The following is a 16,916-nucleotide window of genomic DNA, read 5'->3' as shown; positions in this document are numbered from 1 at the left end:
GGTTTGATAATGATAAACTTCTTTAACTATTTCTTGTCTGGAAAGCTCTTTAACTGTTCTTCAATTCTAAAGAAAAGTTTTGCTGGATAGTGTAATATTGGTTGTAGGTCCTTGCTTTTTATTACTTTGAGTATTTCATCCGAATTCCTTCTGGCTTAAACAGTTTCTACTGAGAAAACCATTGACAGTCTATGATAGTGCCCTTGTAGGTAAATAACTGCTTTTCTCATTTTGCTTTTAAGATTATCTTTTTGTCTTCACCCTTTGGCATTTTAATTATATGTCTTGGTGTGGGCATACTTGAGTTCCTTAATTGAGACTCTCTGTACTTCCTGGACTTGTCTATTTTCTTTGTTAGATCAGGAATTTTTTCATCAGTATTTCTTCAATTAGGTTTTCAATGCCTTGCTCTCAGTTTTCTCCTTCTGGTGCCCCAATGATGCAAATGTTGATGCACTTTATGTTCTCCCTAAGGCCCCTTAAACTATTCTCATTTTTTTAATTCTTTTTTCTTTTTTGGTGTTTTTTAAATATATTTGATTGATTATGCTATTACAGTTGTCCCATTTTCCCCCTTTATTCCCCTCTGCCCTGCACACTCTCTCCCACCTGCATTCCCCCTCTTTGGTTCATGTCCATGGGTCATACATATAAGTTCTTTGACTTCTACATTTCCTATACTATTCTTAACCTCTCCCTGTCTATTTTCTACCTACCATTTATGCTACTTATTCTTTGTACCTTTTCCCCCTCTCTTCCCCTCCCTCTGCCGTGCTGATAAACCCTCCATATGATCTCCATTTCTGTGATTCGGTTCCTGTTCTAGTTGTTTGCCTAGTTTGTTTTTGTTTTTGTCTTAGGTGTGGTTGTTAATAACTGTGAGTTTGTTGTCATTTTACTGTTCATATTCTTTATCTTCTTTTTCTTAGGTAAGCCCCTTTAACATTTCATATAATAAGGGCTTGGTGATGATGAACTCCTTTAACTTGACCTTATCTGGGAAGCACTTTATCTGCCCTTCCATTCTAAATGATAACTTTGCTGGATAGAGTAATCTTGGATGTAGGTCTTTGCCTTTCATGACTTTGAAGACTTTTTTCCAGTTCCTTCTTGCCTGCAAGGTTTCTTTTGAGAAATCAGCTGTTAGTCTTATGGGAACTCCTTTGTAGGTAACTCTGTTCTTTTCTCTTACTGCTTTTGAGATTATCTCCTTATCTTTCATCTTGGCTAATGTAATTATGATGTGCCTTGGTGTGTTCCTCCTTGGGTCCAACTTCTTTGGGACTCTCTGAGCTTCCTGGACTTCCTGGAAGTCTATTTCCTTTGCCAGATTGGGGAAGTTCTCCTTCATTATTTGTTCAAATAAGTTTTCAATTTCTTGCTCTTCCTCTTTTGCTTCTGGCACCTCTGTGATTCAGATGTTGGAATGTTTAAAGATGTCCTGGAGGTTTTTAAGCCTCTTCTCATCTTTTTGAATTCTTATTTCTTCATTCTGTTCTGGTTGAATGTTTCTTTCTTCCTTCCCACACTGTTGATTTGAGTCCCAGTTTCCTTCCCCTCACTGCTGGTTCCCTGTACATTTTCTTTTATTTCACTTAGTATAGCCTTCATTTTTTCCTCTAATTTGCAACCACATTCAACCAATTCTGTGAGCATCCTGATTACCAGTGTTTTGAACACTGCCTCTGAAAGGTTGGCTATCTCTTTGTTGCTTAGTTGTATCTTTTCTGGAGCTTTGATCTGTTCCTTCATTTTGGCCGTATTTTTGTCTCAGCACACCTGTTACATATAAGGGGCAGAGCCTTAGGTGTTCACCAGGGTAGGGCAATCCACGTGGCTGCATTCTGATGTTGGATGGGGGGAGGGGTCTGAGAGGGAACAATGGCACTTGCTCTGCTTTCTGCCTGTTTTCAGTCACTTCCTGCATTACCCACCAAAAATATTGGGCCTTTGTGTTGCTGATTCCCAGTGGGTGGATTTGTGCATGTTCTAGGACCTCGTGGGTCTCTCCAACAAACTCTCCTGTGAGGCTGGGAGTTTCTCCCACTGCCTCGGCCCCCACAGATGTTTTTTCAATGAGAGATTTGAGGCTTTATTTCCCTGCACTGGAACCCTGGGTTGTGCAGTCTGTCTTGCTCTTCAGTGGTTCCTCCCGGTTTCTGCACTCAAATGTGGGACCAACCAGTCCACAATCCGCCACCTTGCAGGGTCCCCCAACCACTGCCTTGTCCATCAACCACTGCCTTGCCATGAGTCCTCTCCGTTCAGCTGCCTATCTCCACCCCTCCTACCAGCCTGGATGAATGTTTCTTCCTTAACTCCTTGGTTGTCAGACTTCCATACAGTTCAATTTTCTGTCAGTTCTGGTAGTTTTTTGTTTTTTTAAATTTGTTGTTGTCCTTCTTTTGGTTGTGCAAGGAGGCAAAGTGTGTCTACCTATGCCTCCATCCTGGCCAGAAGTATCTCTTTTTTGGTGTTCTGATTGATTGATTTCTTCTACTTTATCTTCCAAATTGCTGATTCAATCATCTGCTTCATCTAATTTGCTGTTGATTCCTTTTAATGAAGTCTTCATTTTAGTTATTGTATGCTTTGTTAGACTGCTTTGTGTGTGTGTGTGTGTGTTTTCTATCACCATTTTTATGTTTTCTATCTCTTTGTTGAAGTTCACTGAGCATTGTTATAACCAGTCTTTTCAACACTGCATCTGGTAAATTGTCTCCATTTTGTGTAGTTCTCTCCCTGTAATTTTTCTCTGTTCTTTTATTTGGAACATGTCTCTTTGTCTTCTCATTGTACTGCTTCCTTTTATTTGTTTCTGTGTGTTAAGTAAATCTTCTGTTTCTATCTTGGTAAAATGAGCTTATGTAGTAGGTGTCCTATTTGGTCTAGTGGCATAATCTCCCTGTTCACCTGAGCTGGGTGCTCCAGGTGTCTCCATAGAGTGGGTTGTGTGTGACATCCTGTTGTAGTTGAGCTTCGATCGCTGTTTTGCATCAGTGGGAGGTATTGACTCTCAGGCTAATTGTGAGGATTGTCCCTGGCTACTGGAGGAAGAGTTGTGCAGGAGCTGACCCTGAAGACCAGGATTCACTTTAGTGAGGCTCAAGTGTGTGCTGCGTCTACCCTTTGGGTGTGTCATTTGTGGAGGTGTTTGGGTGGTGTTCTGATGTGGTCTGAAGATAGCCACTAAGTTTTTTGGTTCTGAGGCCTCTTGCAAGGGACTCTGATATAGGCCAAGTTCAATCACTGCCTTTGCTTTGCCTGGGGTGGCTTGGTATGAGCTACCAAGGGAAATGCTGGTGGAGGTGCCTGAAGGAGATTAAGTGGTAAACTGAAGGCAGCTTCCACTAGTGCCAGTCTTGGGGCTGCTTAGCAAGAGGTATGGGACACATCAAGGGAAGACGCTGCTTGTTGGTCTTTGAGAAATTTTAGAAAAGTCAGCATCATGAACCTAGCTAGTCTGTTTGTATGGAAAAACCACTGAAGGAGGCTTGGGGTGGGGGTGGCTGCAATTTGAATGGGGTGGAGTCTCAGGGAATCACAAACACAGGAAGAATGGTGTTCACTAGGTTGATGGACACTCATATATGGAGCCTGTAGGGGGAGGGCCCAGCAAAGAAACAATGGCTTCTGCCAGCCCTTCTTTTGGGGAGAAATCAGCCCCACCTATCTCACCCTGAAGCCAGACAATTTAGTTCCTCCCTGTATGTCCCTGGCAACTTTGAGGTGCTGCCCCACTGCTAGAGCTCAGTTGAATGAGTCAGTGAGTGAATTAGTTCATGTGTTGTGCTTTTAAGAGAAATGCCTGAGATCCCAGAAGCCTTCATCTCATTCAGTCACAATCTTTGCTAGTTTTCACAGCCAGAGTTGTAGGGACTTCTCTTCCTAGCCTTGGCACACCAATCCACTGAGCCACAGCAGCCGGGGCCAGAGTCTATTTTTTGTAAAATGAGGACATCTTGAATTCCTCTTACTTTAGGATAGATCCCTCCATTTTATATGACAGCCCACAGTTTGCATGCAAATGATGCCAATTCACTGTCCTCTCTACATCTTTAATAAGAAATTTTATTTTAAAATGACTGAATTGTCAACCTGGCTGGCATACCCTGGCTGGTTCGATTCCCAGTCAGGGTACATGCCTGGGTTGCAGGCCATGACCCCCAGCAACCACACATTGATGTTTCTCTCTCTCTCTTTCTCCCTCCCTTCCCTCTCTGAAAAAAAATAATTAATTTTAAAAAATGACTGAATTGTCTCATAAAAGTAATATTTTCTTTGCTAAAGAGGCAATAAATAAAACTTCACAAAATTTATCTGCTCTATGTCCATCAAATAAAATCTTCATGTAATATACCTGAATCAATATTTAAACATTTTCCTTTTAATATTTTCACCACTAGGCAATTCTAGATTCTCAATATTAAGCTATTATTTAGTATATAGAAAACAGAGAATGATGCTTCTGAAATGATGATTGAAAACAAGCTCATTCACTCCTATGTTTAAAATTTGTCTGTGTTTCAACCAAGATTGCACAGATCTAGAAATTTGCACATGAATCAATGTGGTACATCAATAAGATGTCCAACATTCAGAAGCCTGATCAGTTAATTGCATATTCAGGTCCCAAGTGAATGACAGCCCAGAGGAGTTATTCAGTTTTCATTCAAGTAGAGTCCCTCCAGTTTTTTTCCCAGACAGAAGTCAGCAAACATTAGATGTAAAGTAGTAGATCATAAGCTTTGTAGACCAAGAGGCAAAGTCAAATATTAAGTAGGTACTTAAATAACAACAGAAAAAAACACATTTTCACAAAAATTTTATTAGTGAAATTCAAATATAGTAATAATTATTGAGTAAAATTTTGGTAATGCAGATCTGAAATGAGAGGAAATTGAATTTTTGGAGGAATTAAGGTCTTGTTTAATTAGGCTTAAAGTTAGTGTTCCTTGTTATTAAAAACTATTGCAAGTGTTCATCTGTTAATAATGTTCTCATATAAGATTTATGTATCTTTTAAATGTCTTCTTACACAGAGAGCTACAGTCAAATAATGTTATCAGTCCATGAACATGGGTGAACGTGAGTCTTTCACTGATCTTGACTCACTTGAAAGCAATATTTGAACTATTTTGATTCTTCAGTAATTTTCTTTAGAATGTTATTATATTGGAGATAAGCTACTTCCAATTGTTGAAATCTCCTCAACTGCAAAGTTAAATGAAGTTAAAATGTGGAAATTTTCTTTGCAGTTTCTGTATAAAGGTGGCTACTGGAAATTTAGTTTAAACTTGGAAAATATATGTAGGACCAATGTGTGTGGGAATGAAGACCTTTTCTCTTGTTCTACCCATTACAGCACAGGAATGATATATAGCAGTTGACACTCATGTGATTAGTAGTTTTAATCAAAATGGCTTTAGGAATGAGCAAAAAAGAAATAAATAGAAGAAACTCATGGATGCAAACAATGGTGTGATGCATGCTGGGGTGGGGAAGAGTTGGAGAAGGGTACGGGGGGATAAAGTGTGATGGATGGAAACTACTTGAAGTGGTTAATGTACAAAAAGAAAAAGAAAAAAATAGTTTTACCACAGTATAAATTTCACATGTAAGTTTAATTTGTTAAGAAACACTGTAATGTCTGCAGTAAAATCTATTTTCCAAAGTTATATGGTGTTCAATATGAGTGATTTAGATTGTTGTTCTAATTCAGAAAATTTTAGTATCAGCCCTGAGTTGAAAATGCACTAAAACATTATTACTACTTCTGTGCAACATGTTTAATTAAATCTGTTTTGTTCCAGTGAATCACAAAAAAACCCCACATTATTACTACTGAGTCATTAAAATTCTCTGTATTTAGTTAAGCCAAGATATTCAGATAATATTTCTGACAAAAACTCACAGAATTAACCATGTTTAAATACATCATAGTGAAGAAAGTTCCTTTTCAACACTACTGGTTCAGTGATGAAAGACCAAGAAAAATATTTTCAAATTTTCCACAAAGCATCTGCTGAATAAGAAAAATAAATAAATTACATTTTCACAGATTTTGCAGATTTGTTCAATTAAGTCTTGTAACACTTTACACATATTCTTTTAGCACCAGCAATTTTAGCACATCTTTGCTGATCTACTTCAGGTCATACCAAGTTAGAGTTTATATAGATTTTGAAAATATTCTCATTTATATTTGTTCCATGACCATTGATAAGGGCTAATTCTGTCACTTCAAAATTATTATTGACTTCTTTAATAAACAGTAGTAACTGAATAATGACTGTATTAAGATCCATCAAGAGCCAAGGAAACCCACTCAATATTGTTTTCCTTGCTTTTTCCATTGCATTATTCTTTTTTAAAAAAAAAGATTTTATTGATTTATTTTTAGAGAGAAGGGAAGGGAGGCAGAAAGAGAGGGAAACATCATTGTGTGGTTGCCTCTCATGCACCCCCTACTGGACCTGGCCCACAACCCAGGCATGTGCCCTGACCAGGAATTGAACCTGCAACCCTTTGCTTCGCATTCTGGCACTCAATCCACTGAGACATGATTATTATTATTATTATTATTATTATTATTATTATTATTATTATTATTTTAACATATTTAAAGGTAGCTTCCATTCTGGCTGCCCCATATCTTTTTTATGTAGAAGATGAAACTATTTATGTCACTCCCACATGTAATCTTTTCTCACTGAGCTGTATCTTCTTGAAAAATAACCAGTGTTTTAATTTTTCCTTATAAATGAGTATCAATAAGGCTGATCTTAAGAAGAATAAAGCAAATTCAGTCATTTATTGACATCATACTACTCTTGAAATTTGATGCATTTCTTCCAAAATGGTTTAAGATTCCTCACATGTTAATATTAATCATTTTTATTGTTGTTCAAGTCAAAATAAAAACCTTCTGCACTGTATAATTCTTTATATAAAAATGCGTAGCCCTGGCTGGTGTAGCTCAGTGGATTGAGCGCGGGCTGGGAACCAAAGTGTTCCAGGTTCAATTCCCAGCCAGGGTACATGCCTGGGTTGCAGGCCATAACCCCCAGCAACCGCACATTGATGTTTCTCTCTCTCTCTCTCTCTCTCTCTCTCTCTCTCTCTCTCTCTATCTCTCTATCTATCTCTCTATCTCTCTCTCTCTATCTCTATCTCCCTCCCTTCCCTCTCTAAAAATAAATAAATAAAATCTTAAAAAAAAGAATTTAATAAAGAATTACATTAAAAAATGTATTTCAGGATAATTATAAGTTCATCAAAAGTTGACAAATAGTACATTGACCCCATGTTTCTTTTACTCCATTTCTCTCAATAGTGACATCTTACCTAACTATAGTACAGCATCAAAACTAGAAAAATAACATTGATACCCAAACTGTGTATAGTTTTATGACATTTTATTACATGCATAGATGTGTATAACCACCTGAACAATCAAAATATAGAACCATCCCTTCACCATAAAGCTCTTTTTCATGTTATTTGTTGTCATATCCATCTCTCCTCCCCACCTTCATCATGCTTAACCACTGATAATTACCAGTCAGTTCTTCACCTCTACAATTTTGTCATTTTGTAATGTTATATTGAAGAAATCATATTTTGTGTGATCTTTTGCAATCTTTTTTTCACTCTTGTAATCTACCAACATTGCTATATGTTCAATAGTTTGTCCCTTTTTATTGTAGAATTGTATTGGACAGTATGGGCCTACTGCAGTGTGTTTAACCATTTCCTCATTGAAGGACATTGGGACTGTTTCCAATGTGTGGTTGTTAAAAAACCTTACTATGAGCATTCAAGTAAATCTATTTTATCTGATATTAATGTAGCAACTCCTGCTCTCTTTTTCTTTTTCTTTTTCTTTTCATTCAAGTACAGTTTTCTCCACTTTCCCCCCACCATTCTCCCCTGCCCCACCCTCGACCCTACCCTCCTTTGGCTTTGGCCATGGGTCCTTTATACTTGTTCCTTGAAGACCCTTCCCTTTCTTTCCCCCATTATCCTCCTCCCCCCTTACCTATGGTCACTGTTAGTTTGTTCTTTATTTCAATGTTTCTGGTTATATTTTGTTTAGTTGTTTGTTTCATTGATTAGGTTTCACTTATGGGTGAGATCATATGGTATTTGTCTTTCACTGTCTGGCTTATTTCACTTTTAATTACTATTTGTGTAATATATAATTTTCCATCATTTTACTTTCAACCTACCTCTATAATTATATTTGAGGTAATTTCTTGACAGCATGTATTTTAGTAACTGTTGAAATACATTCTACCAATAAATATTTTCTAATTGGTATCTTTAGACCATTTATATTTAATGTACTCATTGATACAGCAGGACTTAAGTTTTCCATTTTATTTCTTGTTTTCTGTTTGTCCTCTATTTTATACTTCTATATATTTAATTTTCATTTATTTTATTTTTAATGATTTCTTAATTGTTTTTTCCAGTAGCATTTAGTCCCTTTATATCCCCTCTCACATACAATTGCCACACTATTGCCCATATCCATGAGTACTTTGTCCTTTTTGCTCAATCCCACCACCCCTACCCTCACACCAATTAGCTGTCTTCCTGCTCTTTATCTATGAGTCTGTCTCTATTTTGCTTGTTAGTTCAATTTGTTCATTATATTCCACATATGAGTGAAATCATATTGTATTTGTCTTTCTCTGATGGACTTATTTCACTTAACATAATGTTCTCCAGGTATATCTATACTGTTGCAAAGGGTTAAACTTTCTTCTTTCTTACTGCTGAGTAGTATTCTATTGTGTAAATATCCCATAGTTGTTTTATCCACTCACTATTGATGGACACTTGGGCTTCTTCCATATCTTGACAATTCTAGATAATGCTACAATGAACATAGAAATGCTGATGTTATTTTGAATTAGTGTTTTGGGTTCATTGGGATATATTCACAGAAGTGGGATTGCTAGATCAAAAGGCAGATCCATTTTTAATTTTTTGAATTATGTCCATACTGCTTTCCACAGTGGCTGCATCTATCTGCATTCCTACCAAGAGTGCAAAAGCCTTTCTCCACATCCTCATCATCACTTGTTGTTTGTTGATTTATTGATTATACCTATTCTGACAGGTGTGAGATGATATCTCATTGTGGTTTTAATTTACATTTCTCTGATGATTAGTGACATTGAGCATCTTTTCATATGTCTATTGGCTGTCTGTATGTCCTCTCTGGAGAAGTATCTATTCAGGTCCTTTGTGCATTTTTAAATTCAGTTGTTTGCTTTTTTGTGTAAGTTTTGTAAGTTCTTTATAAACTTTGGATATTAACCCCTAATCAGATGTATTGGTGAATATGTTCTCTCATTCCTGATGCGGGCTCTAGGCAGCAGTGTCCACAGTGTTGTGGATAAGACAAGACAAATTCACACAGACTACCAAAGTTCTGTGGAGAAAAAGGGACAACATGGCTACTCTCTCAAGGGGAGAGTGCCATGACCATTGCTTTGACAGGCTTTTATGGCTTTCTAATAGCATACATCAAAGAAAGTTCTCATTCATTATGCTCTGGTTTGCTTTAGATGATTACTTGTTATAGATAGCAAAGGAAAGGATGTTACTGATTACTCCCTACAGATTAACAAGGAAAAAATGTTGCAAATGCAAGGGAATGATAAGAGTGATTGGTCTGGTTACACTTCAGTCCTTGGGAGAATTAGCACAGGCCTCAGAAAGTCAGTTTAAAGATATGTAGTAAGCATTTTCTGCTTCAACTCAGGGTAAGGGAGTTTTAGCAAGAGCAAGTCTCAAAGCAGCCTAGGTATAATGCAGACTTGATTTCCCACGGGAGAACCGATCCATAGGTTTGATGTCCTGTGTGCAGCCACATGCCAGTGGGCTTTCCAATAGGGCTGGGCTACATTTGCCATTCCACATGGATAGGTTCCCTATACATTCCGTCTTTTTATTTTGTTGATGTTTTCTGTTGCAATGCAAAAACTTTTTAGTTGGATGTAGTCCCATTTGTTTATTTTTCCTTTTTTTTCCTTTTTGTCAATTTCCCTTTCTGCCTGGAGATGTATCTGACAAAATGTTGCTATGCGCAATGTCCAAGATTTTGCTGCCTATGTTTTCTTCTAAGATTTTTATGGTTTGGGGTCTAACATTTAAGTCTTTGATCCATTTTGATTTATTCTTGTGTGTGTTAATAAATAAATGTTTATTTATTTGTTACAACTGTGTTCCTGTGGAGGGGGGAAAGATGGAGTTGAGGTAGGTGGGATGAAGCCCAGTTCTCCCTGTGCCCAGCTGGAACACCTAGCTGATCTTCTGAGGAACAGAGTGAATAGCCAATGGAATCCAGCTTATATGAATTTTGGAGGCAAAAAAAATTGCAGAGGACATTGAAAAACAGATAGTGAGGAGAGTGCACTGGGACGGTAAGGTCCCTGGGATCTGCACCAGGACCAAGGCTGCAGTGCCTGCTGCGCCCAGCCTGGCGCCTGCTGCAGGTTACAGCAAGGAGAGTTATATCACCAGCTCCCTCCCCTACCAGAGCAGGGAGGGCAGCCTGGCACCAGGAGGGACCTGTATGCTGGAAGTCACTGGGGGGAATAGAGACCAAGTGGGAGACACACAGAGGTGGTACAAATCTGCTGGGACTGTGGGCACTGGCACCAGAGAAATTGGGGTGCCAGGTGACACCTGGAGAAGGGAGGGGTTGGGCCATGTTGGACCCTGGCTCAGATAGTCTCTGGACTGGTTGGAAAGTGGGGCTGTGTGAAAAGCTGTGTGCTTGTTGGGAACTGTGGGCAGCTGCTTTGTAAGGAACTCTCCAGCAGCAGCTGGCACACCCAAGGGAGATTTCAGCTGCATGCACCCAGAGTGAGTGGCTGAGGGGAAATGTGCACCCTGCCTGTCCGGCACTGCACACCCAGAGACATTAACTGAGGGGAACTGTGTGCCCTGTTTGTTTTGGGCTCCATGCCAGAGATTGACTCACACTGTGAGCAGCTAAGTGCCTGATTTGAGCCTAGAAGCTCACAGAAGACCTGGGCTGGAGGCCGGGAAACTGAAAATTGTGAAGTAGACCTGGTCCCCATCCTCTCAGAATCAAAGCAAGGGAGAAAAGTGAACCCCAGCCCCCCTCTTTCTGTGGTATTTAGGAAGACCAGCAGAACTCACTGAACAAGTTTAAAGTCAGCAGGAGCCTTATTATTATTTTTTTGGATCCTCTATCTTTTTTTTCCTCTTTTTTCTTCTCCCAAGTGAGACAATAAGACATGGCATTACAAAAGGTCCAGAGACAAAACAAAAGGGGGAGCACAAGGATAAGCCCAAAACCTAAGAAACAAAGACAAATGTCACTTTGCTATCCCACAGAGCTGGCATTTTTATTGTGTATGTGTATTATTATCTTGTCATTATTTGTACCACTTTTATTTTATTAGTATTTTTTCATTTCTCTTCTTTATGTTTAGTTTTTCTCATTTTATTTCCCTGTTTAATTGCATTGTTTGACTGGTTTTCCTCATTCTCTCTTGATTGTACTTTAATTTTTTTTCTTTCATTTCACCTATGTTCCAATAACACACAACTCTTGATTGGTACTTTCTATTCTGGTTATCCAAATCATATATTACTTGGCATACTATTGTTGTTCCAGGACTATTGTAAATAATTGTTGTTCCATACAATTGTACATTAATTGTACATACTATGCAGCAACCTTCCATGATATTAGCCCACTTCACTTTAATCTGGAGCATTATTATTGTTGTTGTGGTTAACTCTATTCTCTCTCACACTATGCTTACTTTCTATACTTTAATCTCACTATATCTCATCATCTAACCTTGTACAAGCACTCTGTTTTTAGGGTCCAAATGTAGGTTATCTAGTGTCAGAAAGCACCACGGGTACCACTTCCACCTGCCTTTATCCATGGTCCTGCTGTTAGTCTTAGTCCACACTACTAACCCCTGTGTTTCTGAGAGGGCTTCTTATGCAATTAGGAGGATGAAGCCCTTGGATCTCCCCTTGGAGGAACTATTCAGACTTCAGGGAAAATGTTGGGTGTGTTCCCCTACCCCTGCACCACACATCTTGGTCTCTCCCAGACTATTTTCAGTAGTAAATAGTTTCTTAAGAGTTAGCTGTCCATTTCATGTGAGGGGCCAATCTTTGTTGAAGGGTCAGCTCTTTTTCCCTTGGAGCACATGGCTGCTTTGTATAAGAGTCAAGGCCCCCCAGGGTGAGCCTCCTTTTGTCATTCTCTCTGTCCTTCCCTGAAGTTGCCTAATTTCCCTCTAGAGCTTTTTGATGAGAGTCTGAAAGATGAGACAAGGTTTGTTGAAACCTGGGCTAGCAGGCTTCTTTTTTGTCTGTTCTGCAGTCTATAGTGTGCTCAGTGAAAAGAGAGTAGCCCCTACTCAGTGCCAACCCATTCCATCTCAGCCAGAGATTTGGGCACTTGCTTCCTAAAGGGTGGGGGGCTCTCTGCTGGTTCAGAATGGGTATATTCAACTTACCCTTTTGCAGGAGTAAGCTTCTCAGCTCTAGACTTCAGGGAATAGATCAAGAGAGCCTCCCATTGATTTGGGGGCAGGACCAGGCCACAGGTAAGTGCTCAACTCTTTTCATCTTTCCCAAACCTCAGTAGGAAGCCAAACTCTCTGTCCTGTTCCCAAATGCTAGCCTCCAAAATTTTCACCCTTTCTTTCCCCTGCATAAATGCACCCAGTGGGGGAATCTTGAACCTTGCAGGACTATTTTGCAGAGTTTCCCTCTTGGATGCAACACCTGTAATCCTACAGGAGAAGGGTGTACCATTCTTCTCCTTGCAGGTGGTTTGTTTACTGTGAGGGGATTTGCCTCCCTGTAAAGTTTCCTAGCTGCTCAACTCTCATCCATTTAGCTCTCAGAGTACAGACCAGAAATCTCTGTTCTGCACAGCCCCTGGGTTGCTTGCAAGCTGAGCTGGGCTGGGCCCAGAAAACCCCTCATTATGCCAATTTCAGATCTCTTTGTGCCGCTGTTCTCAGTAGGAGAGGACCCAAAGATCAAGCCTGGCTTGGCACAGCTGGGAAAAGTTCAGAACAGGTCAGAACGCAATTTTTCTGATAGGTTCCTCTCTGCAGCCACAGCACCAGCAGCCAGAGAAGCTGGGGGTGGGATGCTGTTCCCAGTATGGAGAGTGGAAAAGCTGGTTTTACCTTCCCAGCCCACTCAGCAAGTTTTCTGTTTTGGTCTTGCCCCTGCATTGTGCAGATTTAGTAACTCTCTACCCCACTGGTCTCTTAGGTTCAGCATGCCTGGCACAGGTGAGAGAAATTCAGAATGGGTCAAAAAACAGTTCTATTCTGCTAGGTTACTTTCCTGTAGTCACAGTAGCAGCAGGCATACCTTGAGCTGAGGGGAGGGGTACTGTCTGCAGGCATGTGAGTGGAAAAACCGTTTTCCCCCCAATTTACTCAGCAAGTTCTCTGTTTTATCTCTTGCCTTTGCACCTCCCTCACAGTCATCAATTCTCTTTATGCAGCTGCTCTCTGTCCCTCTTCAAGCCATGTTGGATCAGCAAGGTTTCTCTCAGTCTGAACTTATATAGTGAATGTTAGGTAGCAGAGGAGGCTAAGACAGGACCTGAAGTCAGAAAAGTCCAACTAAGGGCTTTTATTCAACGTGGGACACTGCAACCAGGCAGGCTGAATCTCAAAGGAAGGCAGCCCCTAGAGAAAGGGTAGAAGGACTTTTAAGGTGTGTAGCAGACCCCCAGGGGAGGATGAGTCACCCTGCTGATCTGCTCCAGGGAGGGCTGATTCTATTTTCTGCTTGAGGGAGAGAGGAGGGGGCAGTGAGGATTCAACCGGTTTCTAGCAGGATGCCAGTGGCTGTGCTTCAGTTGCTTCAGATATGGGGAATTTCCTGGTGAGGTATTTTAGGGGATGTATATCTTCTTTGTTCCAGCATAGGTGGTGGGTTAGGTCCATGTCCCAGGAAGTTCTAACAATGAACTTTTCAGCCTGACACCCAAACCACAGAAAAGCTTCATATTGAATTAAGATCTCCAACTTTTACAGATGTGGAGGAATCTCACTTCATCCCACTACCAAAGACCCAATAGTGTCCCCTTCCCCCTCTATTGTTGGATTTTTACAGTCCCACAGTTTAAAGGTAGGGTGCTCTATAGCTGCAATTTCAATCTGGTTTCTTTGCTGGCAGAGCTGCTAAACTGAGGGTCCTTGTTCAGCCACATTTCAGTTCCTTTTAAAAAGTCTGTATGCAGTATCCACACAGCAGTACTGAGTCACTGTTTGGATCTCTGCCTGTGCAACCTTCCCAAAAGAGAAAGCAGGTGCTTCTGACCCAACAAGGTGTGGCACCTGATCACTTTAACAGTTTGAGGGAGTCCCTATCTGGTGCTCTCCAAGTTGGTGCTTCAGCTATGGAAGCACTACATGCTGTATGTGTATGCATGTGTGTAAGGTTTTCTTAGACCCCACCAAGGAAATAAGCAGCCAATTAGCCATGAAAACAGGCAGATGAGCTTTATTTTGGAGGTTTGTGCTCCCAGGCCACGTTTCTCTACCCACACAGAGAAAGGGCTGAGAAAAGTCCTCACAGGAGAAGGGAAAGGGGGGGGGGGGAGCGTGGTTATATGGCTTGACTTCCCATGGGAGCCAAGGATTTGTTCTTGGTGAACAAAGAAGCAACATATCATTGGTGGTTCCTGGTCTGATGTCACCACCTCTTCCAGGTCAGAGTTCAGTCACCATTACTTGTAGTCCAAACGGTGGCCATATTCCTTGTCGGCCATATTTGTAGTCCAAAATGCTATAATTATAATTAGGTTCCCAATTGTCCTACCCCGCCCATCCTGACTTCGTGTACCCTGGTTCTCATAGACTCAGTAAAGTCCTCCAATTCACCCCCTGATTAGGGTTGGGGATCCCTGCCTGAGACTAAGGTCCCCTGCTCTAAGAAGGGAAAGATCTCCAAAGCTGCGATTTCTGATCTTAGCTACTACTGGAACCATGCACAGGCTGTTTCCCCTTTGACTTATAAGATTCACTTACTGGACGGTATGAAGCATCCTCTGCACTCCTTGGCTTCAGAACTTCATATCAACTAAAATTCTGTTAATTGTTTAGGTTGATTGTCAAAAACTCAGCTGAAAATCCAGGTTGGGGGCAGGAGCAAGTGAACTTGGCACCCACCTACTCAGCCACCATCTTCAGTCTTCTAATACATACAGTTTATACAATACAGTTATTAGGCTTCAATTTTTAATGAGGAATGGGGGAAAATGTTGTTATTCAAGCTTGTCCCAGAACTAGATACTGTCTCATCATTCATCAATGAACCCATGAAAAATTATTTAGGTTGTAGTCTCATTTTTATTTTTAATTTTCATGAAGAAATTCTTTTGTGAAGACTAATTTAATTTTAAACTTTAAATTTTTTCCTTACAGTCACTTTATCAAACTTTGATAATGCTGTAATGAGTTTTAGTCTGGTAAGGCCAGTGTACATTGTTATCTTTTAGCATGGCTAGAGTGTCATTGTAAATATATATATATATTTATATATATATATTTATATATATATATATATATATGTCATTCAGTAATAAAATAGTCCACACTCCACTTTACTGTAAAGTGTTTTATCCAAAGTGTACTCTTTTCTTCTTTTTCTCTTCGATGTAATTGTTGTTCCTTGATAACAAAGTTAGGAAGTGTTGCAGTGCTGTGGGAGTAGAGACACTCAAGATGGTGTTGAGTTATCACTGCACCATTGCACTATAAACAGTCTTCATTGCAACCATTGACCTCTGTTATTGTAGTGAAAGATCAGCTATAGAACATATGTATGTGAATTAGCAAAACTAATGGTTTCTCACACTAAAATTTGGATTTCAATTTATTTTTGTGTTACAAGTAATATTTTTTCAGTTATTAAAAAAGTAAAATCCATTTTGAAGTCATGGCCTTTAATAGATATATATAAGGGCTTTTAATTTATTTATTTATAAATAATATAAATATAAATCTGTAATATATTATATAATTAATAATATAATATATAAGTATAAATATATAAAATTATATTAAATTAGTACAGTTTATATTTTAGTAAATATTAGTAAATATTTATAATTATATATTTATATAGAGAGAGAGTTGATTTGGTTTGTGGGCCATAGTCTGCCAATCTCTGCTCTGTATCATATTTGGTTTTAAAGGGAATAATAAAGTATTGATGGCAGACCTGAATTTTGGCAGACATTCCCTCATATACTGTGAGGTGTCTGCATTCTGGCACTCTTCATAATCTATGGGGAAAGTATCTCCCTGATGCTTGGTCTAACCTGAAACATTTTATCCTAGACCATCTTCTGAGTGGGTGCTGTAATGCACCTATCCCTGTGGTACTTAGGATTAATGGACTAATGGACTAATGGGATACCTCAGCTTTATCTATGAAGAGTGAAATGTCACCATAGAGCCACAAGTTACATAAACTATAGAATAAAAACTCTGTTGTAGAAACAGTAATAAGGTTGGTCTAGATGTTAATAAGTAAATTCCCTGGTGTTCCTTTTTCAGAATCTAACCATGAAGTAAACAACGTAGACACCATCAAAGCACTTTCTAATAGTCTCATATGGGTAGTGATTTGCTTTATTATTCATGTATTCCAGAAGGAACTTCGCAAACAAGGTAAGTTAATGTGCAAAGTCATGATATTTTAAGGCAATTGTCAACTATTCTGGCTGTTTTTGCCATGGCTGCTGAATGGTGATAATAATGGAGATGAGCAGGATCTGACCTTCCCAGGATAAAAGCAAAATTGGAGGCAAGAGATGTGATAAAACTGAAACTCTGAAATAAGTAACTCTGGAAATATCAGCCAGT

At 39.4% G+C, this 16,916-nt stretch overlaps 1 protein-coding gene across 3 annotated transcripts in view; it reads left to right on the top strand.

Moving 5' to 3' along the window:
• Positions 1-16,916, top strand: part of LOC123810466 (butyrophilin subfamily 2 member A2-like) — a 52,910-nt gene that overhangs the window by 17,421 nt on the left and 18,573 nt on the right. For all 3 annotated transcript variants that reach the window (XM_045826233.1, XM_045826232.1, XM_045826231.1), the window contains exon 2: positions 16,608-16,721. In XM_045826233.1, coding sequence (XP_045682189.1) covers positions 16,608-16,721 — 114 coding nt within the window. The remainder of the gene's footprint in view (positions 1-16,607; positions 16,722-16,916) is intronic.

This window comes from Phyllostomus hastatus, unplaced genomic scaffold (genome assembly GCF_019186645.2).
Source record: "Phyllostomus hastatus isolate PE091 unplaced genomic scaffold, TTU_PhHast_1.1 phas_scaffold_60, whole genome shotgun sequence".
Classification (NCBI taxonomy): Eukaryota; Metazoa; Chordata; class Mammalia; order Chiroptera; family Phyllostomidae; genus Phyllostomus; species Phyllostomus hastatus.
This window is presented reverse-complemented; position numbering and strand designations above follow the sequence as displayed.